The 12,536-nt window shown below is 55.8% G+C and overlaps 1 protein-coding gene across 2 annotated transcripts in view; it reads right to left on the reverse strand.

Moving 5' to 3' along the window:
* Window positions 1-5,682: 5,682 nt before the first annotated feature.
* Window positions 5,683-12,536, reverse strand: part of SLC25A21 (solute carrier family 25 member 21) — a 957,302-nt gene continuing 950,448 nt past the window's right edge. For both annotated transcript variants that reach the window (XM_085627462.1, XM_085627461.1), the window contains 2 exons: window positions 11,346-11,398; window positions 5,683-6,054 (listed from right to left, as the gene is read on the reverse strand). In XM_085627462.1, coding sequence (XP_085483588.1) covers window positions 5,990-6,054; window positions 11,346-11,398 — 118 coding nt within the window. In that variant the 3' untranslated portion in view covers window positions 5,683-5,989. The remainder of the gene's footprint in view (window positions 6,055-11,345; window positions 11,399-12,536) is intronic.

Raw genomic sequence — 12,536 nt, forward strand, 5'->3', positions numbered from 1 at the left:
AGGATAGAGGCTGCATCAGGAGTACTGTGTCAAGAGCAGGCTGCCAGGACACAGGTCGTATCAGGAGCACTGTGTCTGGAGCAGGCAGCCAGGACACAGGTCGCATCAGGAGCACTGTGTCTGGAGCAGGCTGCCAGGACAGAGGCTGCCTCAAATAGTACTGTGTCTGGAGCAGGCTGCCAGGACACAGGCCGCATCAGGAGTACTGTGTCTGGAGCAGGGTGCCAGGACAGAGGCTGCACTATAAGTACTGTGTCTGGAGCAGGCTGCCAGGACACAGGCCGCATCAGGAGTACTGTGTCTGGAGCAGGGTGCCAGGACAGAGACCGCATCAGGAGTACTGTGTCTGGAGCAGGCTGCCAGGACAGAGGCCACATCAGGAGTACTGTCTCTGGAGCAGGGTGCCAGGAGAGACGCTGCACTAGAAGTACTGTGTCTGGAGCAAGGCTGTCAGGACAGAGGCCACACCAGGAGTACTGTGTCTGGAGCAAGCTGCCGGGAGAGAGGCTACATCAGGAGCACTGTGACTGGAGCAGGCTGCCAGGACAGAGGCCACACCAGGAGTACTGTGTCTGGAGCAAGCTGCCGGGAGAGAGGCTACATCAGGAGTACTGTGACTGGAGCAGGGTGCCAGGATAGAGGCTACATCAGGAGTACTGTGACTGGAGCAGGCTGCCAGGACAGAGGCCACATGAAGAGTACTGTGTCCGGAGGTGGCTGCCAGGAGAGAGGGTAGATCAGGAGTACTGTGTCTGGAGCAGGGAGCCAGGAGAGAGACCACACCAGGAGTACTGTGTCTGGAGCAGGCTGCCAGCACAGAGCCCGCATGAGGAGTACTGTGTCTGGAGCAGGCCGCCAGGACAGAGACTGCATCAGGAGTACTGTGTCTGGAGCAGGATGCCAGGACAGAGACCGCATCAGGAGTACTGTGACTGGGGCAGGCTGCCAGGGTAGAGGCCACATCAGGAGTACTATGTCTGCAGCAGGCTGCGGGGAAAGAGGCCACCTCAGGAGTATTGTGTCTGGAGCAGGCTGCCAGGACAGAGACCGCATCAGGAGTAGACTGGAGCAGGATGCCAGGACAGAGACCACATCAGGAGTACTGTGTCTGGAGCAGGCTGCCAGGACAGATGCCACATCAGGAGTGCTGTGTCTGCAACAGGCTGCGAGGAAAGAGGCCACCTCAGGAGTATTGTGTCTGGAGCAGGCTGCCAGGACAGAGACCGCATCAGGAGTACTGTGACTGGAGCACATGACCTGCTGTATTCACCCTATGCCTCGCCTGTCCTGCTGCATTCACCCTACGCCTCGCCTGTCCTGCTGCATCCACCCTACGCCTCACCTGTGCTGCTGCATTCACCCTACGCCTCCCCTGTCCTGATGTATTCACCCTACGCCTCACCTGTGCTGCTGCATCCACTCTACGCCTCACCTGTGCTGCTGCATTCACCCTACACCTCACCTGTGCTGCAGCATCTACTCTACGCCTCACCTGTGCTGCTGCATTTACCCTACGACTCGCCTGTCCTGATGCATTCACCCTACGCCTCACCTGTGCTGCTGCATCCACTCTATGCTTCACCTGTGCTGCTGCATTCACCTTACGCCTCGCCTGTCCTGATGCATTCACCCTACGCCTCACCTGTGCTGCTGCAACCCACTCTACGCCTCACCTGTGCTGCTGCATTCACCCTACACCTCACCTGTGCTGCAGCATCCACTCTACGCCTCACCTGTGCTGCTGCATTTACCCTACGACTCGCCTGTCCTGATGCATTCACCCTACGCCTCACCTGTCCTGCTGCATCCACTCTACGCCTCACCTGTGCTGCAGCATTCACCCTACACCTCACCTGTGCTGCTGCATTGAACTCTACGCCTCACCTGTGCTGCTGCATTCACCCTACGCCTCGCCTGTCCTGATGCATTCACCCTACACCTCACCTGTGCTGCTGCATCCACTCTACGCCTCACCTGTGCTGCTGCATTCACCCATTCACCTCACCTTTGCTGCTGCATCCACTCTACACCTCACCTGTGCTGCTGCATTCACCGTACGCCTCACCTGTGCTGCTGCATCCGTCCTACGCCTCGCCTGTCCTGATGCATTCACCATACACCTCACCTGTGCTGCTGCTTTCACCCTACATCTCACCTGTGCTGCTGCATCCGCCCTAAACCTTACCTGTGCTGCTGCATCCGTCTTATGCCTCGCTTGTCCTGCTGCATCCGTCATACGCCTTGCTTGTCCTGCTGCGTTCTCCCTACGCCTCACCTGTGCTGCTGCATCCACTCTACGCCTCACCTGTTCTGCTGCATGCACCCTACACCTCAACTGTGCTGCTTTCACCCTACACCTCACCTGTGCTCCTGCATCCACTCTACGCTTCACCTGTGCTGCTGCATTCACCTTACGCCTCGCCTGTCCTGATGCATTCACCCTACGCCTCACCTGTGCTGCTACATCCACTCTACGCCTCACCTGTGCTGCTGCATTCCCCCTACACCTCACCTGTGCTGCTGCATCCACTGTACGCCTCACTTGTGCTGCTGCTTTCACCCTACGCCTTGCCTGTCCTGATGCATTCGTCCTACGCCTAACCTGTACCGCTGCATTCGTCCTACGCCTCGCCTGTCCTGATGCATTCACCATACACCTCACCTGTGCTGCTACATCCGTCCTAAACCTTACCTGTGCTGCTGCATCCGTCCCACACCTCGCCTGTCTTGCTGCATCCGTCCTGCGCCTCGCCTGTCCTGCTGCATTCACCCTACGCCTCACCTGTGCTTCTGCATCCATTCTACGCCTCACCTGTGCTGCTGCATCCACTCTATGCCACACCTGTGCTTCTGCATTCACCCTACACCTCACCTGTGCTGCTGCATTCACCCTACACCTCACCTGTGCTGCTGCATCCACTCTACGCCTCACCTGTGCTGCTGCATTCACCTTACGCCTCGCCTGTCCTGATGCATTCACCCTACGCCTCACCTGTGCTGCTGCATCCACTCTACGCCTCACCTGTGCTGCTGCATTCACCCTTCACCTCACCTGTGCTGCTGCATCCACTCTACGCCTCACCGCTGCTGCCGCATTCACCCTACGCCTTGCCTGTCCGGATGCATTCACCCTACGCCTCACCTGTGCTGCTGCATCCACTCTACGCCTCACCTGTGCTGCTGCATTCACCCTACACCCCACCTTTGCTGCTGCATACACCCTACACCTCACCTGTGCTGCTGCATCCGTCCTAAACCTTACCTGTGCCGCTGCATCCGTCCTACGCCTCGCCTGTCCTGCTGCATCCGTCCTACAACTTGCCTGTCCTGATGCATTCACCCTACGCCTTACCTGTGCTGCTGCATTCACCCTACACCTCACCTGTACTGCTGCATTCACCCTACGCCTCACCAGTACTGCTCTATTCGTCCTACACCTCACCTGAGGTGCTGCTATACGTCCTACACCTTACCTGTGCTGCTGCATCCACTCTACGCCTCACCTGTGCTGCTGCATTCGTCGTACACCTCACCTGTGCTGCTGCATCCACTCTACGCCTCACCTGTGCTGCTGCATTCACCCTACACCTCACCTGTGCTGCTGCATCCGTCCTACGTTTCACCTGTGCGGCTGCATTTGTCCTACGCCTCACCTTTGCTGCTGCAACCACTCTATGCCTCACCTGTGCTGCTGCATTCGTCCTACACCTCACCTTTGCTGCTGCATCCACTCTACACCTCACCTGTGCTGCTGCATCCACTCTACGCCTCACCTGTGCTGCTGCATTCGTCCTACGCCTCACCTGTGCTGCTGCATTCGTCCTATGCCTCACCTGTGCTGCTGCATCCACTCTACACCTCACCTGTGCTGCTGCATCCACTCTACGCCTCACCTGTGCTGCTGCATTCGTCCTACGCCTCACCTGTTCTGCTGCATTCACCCTACGCCTCACCTGTGCTGCTGCATCTGTCCTACGCCTCACCTGTGCTGCTGCATCCACCCTACACCTCACCTGTGCTGCTGCATCCGTCCTACGCCTCACCTGTGCTGCTGCATCCATTCTACACCTCACCTGTGCTGCTGCATCCATCCTACGCCTCACCTGTGCTGCTCCATTCGTCCTACGCCTCACCTGTGCTGCTGCATCTGTCCTATGCAACACCTGTGCTGCTGCATCCACTCTACGCCTCACCTGTGCTGCTGCATCCACTCTACGCCTCACCTGTGCTGCTGCATCCACTCTACGCCTCACCTGTGCTGCTGCATCCACTCTGCGCCTCACCTGTGCTGCTGCATTCGTCCTACACCTCACCTGTGCTGCTGCATCCACTGTACGCCTCACCTGTGCTGCTGCATCCACTCTACGCCTCACCTGTGCTGCTGCATTCGTCCTACGCCTCACCTGTTCTGCTGCATTCACCCTACGCCTCACCTGTGCTGCTGCATCTGTCCTACGCCTCACCTGTGCTGCTGCATCCACCCTACACCTCACCTGTGCTGCTGCATCCGTCCTACGCCTCACCTGTGCTGCTGCATCCATTCTACACCTCACCTGTGCTGCTGCATCCATCCTACGCCTCACCTGTGCTGCTCCATTCGTCCTACGCCTCACCTGTGCTGCTGCATCCATCCTATGCAACACCTGTGCTGCTGCATCCACTCTACGCCTCACCTGTGCTGCTGCATCCACTCTACGCCTCACCTGTGCTGCTGCATCCACTCTGCGCCTCACCTGTGCTGCTGCATTCGTCCTACACCTCACCTGTGCTGCTGCATCCACTGTACGCCTCACCTGTGCTGCTGCATCCACTCTACGCCTCACCTGTGCTGCTGCATCCACTCTACACCTCACCTGTGCTGCTGCATCCACTCTACGCCTCACCTGTGCTGCTGCATTCGTCTTACACCTCACCTGTGCTGCTGCATCCACTCTACACCTCACCTGTGCTGCTGCATCCACTCTAAGCCTCACCTGTCCTGTTGCATTCGTCCTACACCTCACCTGTGCTGCTGCATCCACTCTACGCCTCACCTGTGCTGCTGCATCCACTCTACGCCTCACCTGTGCTGCTGCATTCGTCCTACACCTCACCTGTGCTGCTGCATCCACTGTACGCCTCACCTGTGCTGCTGCATCCACTCTACGCCTCACCTGTGCTGCTGCATCCACTCTACACCTCACCTGTGCTGCTGCATCCACTCTACGCCTCACCTGTGCTGCTGCATTCGTCTTACACCTCACCTGTGCTGCTGCATCCACTCTACACCTCACCTGTGCTGCTGCATCCACTCTAAGCCTCACCTGTGCTGTTGCATTCGTCCTACACCTCACCTGTGCTGCTGCATCCACTCTACGCCTCACCTGTGCTGCTGCATCCACTCCACGCCTCACCTGTGATGCTGCATCTACTCTACGCCTCACCTGTGCTGCTGCATTCGTCCTACACCTCACCTGTGCTGCTGCATCCACTCTACACCTCACCTGTGCTGCTGCATCCACTCTACGCCTCACCTGTGCTGCTGCATCCACTCTACGCCTCACCTATGCTGCTGCATCCATTCTACGCCCCACCTGTGCTGCTGCATTCGTCCTACACCTCACCTGGGCTACTGCGTCTTCTTACCTCTGCTCCTTCATTCATTCATGATCAGACTATCAGGAAAATAAAATATCTGACATGTTCCATTCTTTTATATTTTATTAAAAATTAAGGCAGCCTGTGAACATGATTAGCGTTATTTTGGATAAACATGATTTTTGAGCGTCAGCCCGCGTATCTGGCAGGTGAGGCCTTCATTAGAGACATTTCATCGATATCTGATAACTTTTCATTTTGTTTTCTTTTTGTCACTGTCAGTTTTTCAACGCTTCAAGAGCACATGATCTAAATCCATTCTCTGTTTCCAGCTTCCATTTTTTGGGTGTCAAGGATGTCCTGATTGGTCTGACGGTCCCTCACGTCACAGCCGGACCAGCGAATCAGCAGCTCACCACCAGTGCTTCTGGAGCCAGGCGTAGGAGTATTCATAAACCAAGAGCATGACAGCGCCACCTAGAGGAAAGAACAGGATGTTACCTTCAGCCTTTGACCCAGAAGTGCTCGACAGTAATGGCTAAAGGAGGGCCCCCAGGGATGGCATAAAGACAGCCCTGTGGACGGCCAAAGCTTTATTAAAAGGACAGGGGAAAGGTAGGGCCAAATATGGAGTCTTGGCGTCACCTAAGGGATGGCCTGACGGACTGCTATTGGTCCACCCAACTGATGCCCCAGTGGACGGTTCATTAAACAACCCCGTGAAAGGAGCAATGGTGGAACTAGTGCAAGATCATGGGGTGGCCCAAAGGATGGCCAATCGGAAGACCCAGAGGGGGCCAAACGGAAGACCCAGAGGGGGCCAAACGGAAGACCCAGAGGGGGCCAAACGGAAGACCCAGAGGGGGCCAAACGGAACCCAGAGGGGGCCAAACGGAAGATCCAGAGGTGGCCAAACGGAAGATCCAGAGGTGGCCAAACGGAAGACCCAGAGGGTGCCAAACGGAAGACCCAGAGGGGGCCAAACGGAAGACTCAGAGGGTGACAAACGGAACCCAGAGGGGGCCAAACGGAAGATCCAGAGGTGGCCAAACGGAAGACCCAGAGGTGGCCAAACGGAAGACCCAGAGGGTGCCAAACGGAAGACCCAGAAGGGGCCAAACGGAAGACCCAGAAGGGGCCAAACGGAAGACCCAGAAGGGGCCATACAGAAGACCCAGAAGGGGCCAAACGGAAGACCCAGAAGGGGCCAAACGGAAGACCCAGAAGGGGCCAAACGGAAGACCCAGAAGGGGCCAAATGGAAGACCCAGAGGGGGCCAAATGGAAGACACAGAGGGGGCCAAATGGAAGACCCAGAGGGGGCTAAGCGGAAGACCCAGAGGGGCCAAAACGGAAGATCCATAGGGGGGCCAAACGGAAGACCTAGAAGGGGCCAAACGGAAGACCCAGAAGGGGGCCAAAAGGAAGACCCAGAGGGGGGCCAAACGGAAGACCCAGAGGGGGGCCAAACGGAAGACCCAGAGGGGGGCCAAACGGAAGACCCAGAGGGGGGCCAAACGGAAGACCCAGAGGGGGCCAAACGGAAGACCCAGAAGGGGCCAAACGGAAGAGCCAGAAGGGACCAAACGGAAGAGCCAGAAGGGACCAAACGGAAGACCCAGAAGGGGCCAAACGGAAGACCCAGAAGGGGCCAAACGGAAGACCCAGAGGGGGCCAAACGGAAGACCCAGAGGGGGCCAAACGGAAGACCCAGAAGGGGCCAAACAGAAGACCCAGAGGGGGCCAAACAGAAGACCCAGAGGGGGCCAAACGGAAGACCCAGAGGGTACAAAACAGAAGACCCAGAGGGGGTCAAACGGAAGACCCAGTGGGGCCAAACGGAAGACCCAGAGGGCCAAATGAAAGACTCAGAGGGGGCCAAACGGAAGACCCAGAAGGGGCCAAACGGAAGACCTAGAGGGGGCCAAATGGAAGACCCAGAGGGGGCCAAACGGAAGACCCAGAGGGGGCCAAACGGAAGACCCGGTGGAGGCCAAACAAAAGACCTAGAGGGGGTCAAATGGAAGACCTAGAGGGTACAAAATGGAAGACCCAAAGGGGGGCAAACGGAAGGGCCAGAGGGTACAAAATGGAAGACCCAGAGGGGGCCAAACAGAAGACCCAGAGGGGGCCAAACGGAAGACCCAGAGGGGGCCAAACGAAAGACCCAGAGGAGTCCAACCGGAAGACCTAGAGTGGGCCAAACGGAAGACCCCGAGGGGGCCAAAAAGAAGACCCAGATTGGGCCAAAGGGAAGACTCAGTGGGGGCCAAATGGAAGACCCAGTGGGGGCTAAATGGAAGACCCAGAGGGGGCCAAACGGAAGACCCAGAGGGTGCCAAACAAAAGACCTAGAGGGGGCCAAATGGAAGACCCAGAGGTTGCCAAACGGAAGACCCAGAGCGGGGCCAAACAGAAGACCCAGAGGGGGCCAACCAGAAGACCCAGAGTGGGCCAATTGGAAGACCCAGTGGGGCCAAACGGAAGATCTAGAGGGGGCCAAACAGAAAACCCAGAGGGGGCCAAACGGAAGACCCAGAGGGGGCCAAATGGAAGCCCCAGAGAGGGCCTAACGGAAGCACCAGAGGGGGCTAAGCAGAAGACCCAGAGTGGGCCAAACGGACGACCCAGTGGGGCCAAACGGAAGATCTAGAGGGGGCCAAAAAGAAAACCCAGAGGGGGCCAAACGGAAGACTCAGAGGGGGCCAAACGGAAGACACAGAGGGGGCCAAACGGAAGACACAGAGGGGGCCAAATGGAAGCCCCAGAGAGGGCCTAACGGAAGCACCAGAGGGGGCTAAGCGGAAGACCCAGAGGTGGCCAAGCGGAAGACCCAGAAGGGGGCCAAAAGGAAGACCCAGAGGGGGGCCAAACGGAAGACCCAGAGGGGGGCCAAACGGAAGACCCAGAGGGGGCCAAACGGAAAACCCAGAAGGGGCCAAACGGAAGACCCAGAGGGGCCAAACGGAAGACCCAGAAGGGACCAAACGGAAGACCCAGAGGGGGCCAAACGGAAGATCCAGAGGGGGCCAAACGGAAGACCCAGAGGGGGCCAAACAGAAGACCCAGAGGGGGCCAAACGGAAGACCCAGAGGGTACAAAACAGAAGACCCAGAGGGGGTCAAACGGAAGACCCAGTGGGGCCAAACGGAAGACCCAGAGGGCCAAATGAAAGACTCAGAGGGGGCCAAACGGAAGACCCAGAAGGGGCCAAACGGAAGACCTAGAGGGGGCCAAATGGAAGACCCAGAGGGGGCCAAACGGAAGACCCAGAGGGGGCCAAACAGAAGACCCAGAGGGGGCCAAACGAAAGACCGAGAGGGTGCCAAACAGAAGACCCAGTGGGGGCGAAACAGATGACCCGGTGGAGGCCAAACAAAAGACCTAGAGGGGGTCAAATAGAAGACCTAGAGGGTAGAAAATGGAAGACCCAAAGGGGGGCAAACGGAAGGGCCAGAGGGTACAAAATGGAAGACCCAGAGGGGGCCAAACAGAAGACCCAGAGGGGGCCAAACGGAAGACCCAGAGGGGGCCAAACGGAAGACCCAGAGGGGGCCAAACGGAAGACCCAGAAGGGGCCAAACGGAAGACCTAGAGGGGGCCAAACGGAAGACCCAGAAGGGGCCAAACGGAAGACCTAGAGGGGGCCAAATGGAAGACCCAGAGGGGGCCAAACGGAAGACCCAGAGGGGGCCAAACGGAAGACCCAGAGGGGGCCAAACGAAAGACCGAGAGGGTGCCAAACAGAAGACCCAGTGGGGGCGAAACGGATGACCCGGTGGAGGCCAAACAAAAACCTAGAGGGGGTCAAATGGAAGACCTAGAGGGTAGAAAATGGAAGACCCAAAGGGGGGCAAACGGAAGGGCCAGAGGGTACAAAATGGAAGACCCAGAGGGGGCCAAACAGAAGACCCAGAGGGGGCCAAACGGAAGACCCAGAGGGGGCCAAACGGAAGACCCAGAGGGGGCCAAACGGAAGAGCCAGAGGGGGCCAAACGGAAGACTCAGAGGGGGCCAACCAGAAGACCTAGAGTGGGCCAAATGGAAGACCCCGAGGGGGCCAAAAGGAAGACCCAGATTGGGCCAAAGGGAAGACTCAGTGGGGGCCAAATGGAAGACCCAGTGGGGGCTAAATGGAAGACCCAGAGGGGGCCAAACGGAAGACCCAGAGGGTGCCAAACGGAAGACCCAGAGGGGGCCAAATGGAAGACCCAGAGGTTGCCAAACGGAAGACCCAGAGCGGGGCCAAACAGAAGACCCAGAGGGGGCCAACCAGAAGACCCAGAGTGGGCCAATTGGAAGACCCAGTGGGGCCAAACGGAAGATCTAGAGCGGGCCAAACAGAAAACCCAGAGGGGGCCAAACAGAAAACCCAGAGGGGGCCAAACGGAAGACCCAGAGGGGGCCAAATGGAAGATCTAGAGCGGGCCAAACAGAAAACCCAGAGGGGGTCAAACAGAAAACCCAGAGGGGGCCAAACAGAAATCCCAGAGGGGGCCAAACGGAAGACCCAGAGGGGGCCAAATGGAAGCCCCAGAGAGGGCCTAACAGAAGCACCAGAGGGGGCTAAACAGAAGACCCAGAGTGGGCCAAACGGACGACCCAGTGGGGCCAAATGGAAGATCTAGAGGGGGCCAAAAAGAAAACCCAGAGGGGGCCAAACAGAAAACCCAGAGGGGGCCAAACGGAAGACCCAGAGGGGGCCAAACGGAAGACCCAGAGGGGGCCAAATGGAAGCCCCAGAGAGGGCCTAACGGAAGAACCAGAGGGGGCTAAGCGGAAGACCCAGAGTGGGCCAAACGGACGACCCAGTGGGGCCAAATGGAAGATCTAGAGGGGGCCAAAAAGAAAACCCAGAGGGGGCCAAACAGAAAACCCAGAGGGGGCCAAACGGAAGACCCAGAGGGGGCCAAACGGAAGACCCAGAGGGGGCCAAATGGAAGCCCCAGAGAGGGCCTAACGGAAGAACCAGAGGGGGCTAAGCGGAAGACCCAGAGGGGGCCAAGCGGAAGACCCAGAGGGGGCTAAACGGAAGACCCAGAGGGGGGCCAAACGGAAGACCCAGAGGGGTGACAAACAGAAGACCCAGAGGGGGACTAAACAGAAGACCCAGAGGGGCCCAAAAATGGTCAGATGAGTGGCCACATTGACGGCCAAACAGAAGATCTAATTGGGCCGAGGATGGTCATAGGCTGGCCAAATGGAAGAGCCAAAGAAAAAAAATCGCTGGATGGCCCAATGAAGACTGAAATAAGAATCCCAGGGACTGTCAATGGGTGCAAATGGAAGGTCAAAGAACAGCTCAAGTGTTCAGAGCCATACCGACCATGCCTCCTGTGGAGAACCACAGGCAACTGTAAAACATTGGAGGTGACGAGAAATCTCTGGTGAAGCTGATGCTAAGTGGGCCAAAGAGCCACCCTGGTGAAGCCATGTTGGGTAGCTGGATTTCATTTTTCTTAATATGACAAGTTACCAAAGTGTGGAAGTCCATTCCCACCAACCACACATGACCCACACTGACTTTTGATTGATCAAACATCCAACCGTGAGCCACACAACCTTGTGTATGCCTACAGCACCAGGAGACACTACTGGGTGAGTAGTGTGCTATATCAATACATACAATGTAACGTAACATAACATAACATATCATAACATTAAAACATAACAATGGTGTACTGTCAAAGCTATTTATTAACCCTCCTAACTCAAAGCTGTGAAAAACATCCACCAACCAAGAGGTGCCTGGTCCCAATTAATAGTTACCTGGTCCGAGCCGCATGATCTTTGGCAGCAAACCTTTGTAAAGGGCCAGGAACCTGGAAGACAGAAGACTGTTGTCACCGGAGGAAGAACTTTTATATGGTTCTGCTCAATTATAGCTCTAACTGGATTCAACTTCCAGAATAGGTTCACAAACTTGAGCCAAAACAGATATTAAGGCCTGTAATTAAATGCTAAGCTTCAACATCAGCTACTAAGGCTTGACATCAGATACTAAGCCTCAGGATCAGATACTAAGCCTCAGAATCAGATACTAACACTTGACATCAGATACTAAGCTTCAGAATCAGATACTAAGGTTCAGAATCAGATACTAAGCCTCAGAATCCGATACTAAGCCTCAGAATCTGATACTACACCTCAGAATCAGATACTAAGCCTCAGAATCAGATACTATGCCGCAGAATCAGATACTACACCTCAGAATCAGATACAAAGCCTTATAATCAGATACTACACCTCAGAATTAGAAACTAAGCCCCAGAATCCGAGACTAAGCCTCAGAATCAGATACTAAGCCTCAGAATCAGATACTAAGCCCCAGAATCAGATACTAAGCCTCAGAATCCGCCTCAGAATCTGATACTAGGCCTCAGAATCTGATACTATGCCTCAGAATCAGATACTAAGCCTCAGAATCAGATACTAAGAATCAGAATCCGATACTAAGCCTTAGAATCAGATACTAAGCCTCAGAATCAGATACTAAGAATCAGAATCCGATACTAAGCCTTAGAATCAGATACTAAGCCCCAGAATCCAATACTAAGCCTCAGAATCAGACACTAAGCCTCAGAATCAGATACTAAGCCCCAGAATCAGATACTAAGCCCCAGAATCAGATACTAAGCCTCAGAATCCGATACTACACCTCAGAATCAGATATTCAGGCTTGACATCCGATAGTAAAAGTCAGAATCAGATACTAAGCCTCAGAATCAGATACTAAGCCTCAGAATCAGATACTAAGCCCCAGAATCCGATACTAAGCCCCAGAATCAGATACTAAGCCTCAGAATCAGATACTAAGCCTCAGAATCAGATACTAAGCCCCAGAATCAGATACTAAGCCTCAGAATCCGATACTAAGCCTCAGAATCCGATACTACGCCTCAGAATCAGATACTAAGCCTCAGAATCAGATACTACGCCTCAGAATCAGATACTAAGCCC

The sequence above is a fragment of the Triturus cristatus genome, chromosome 9, assembly GCF_964204655.1.
Source record: "Triturus cristatus chromosome 9, aTriCri1.1, whole genome shotgun sequence".
NCBI classification, from domain to species: Eukaryota; Metazoa; Chordata; class Amphibia; order Caudata; family Salamandridae; genus Triturus; species Triturus cristatus.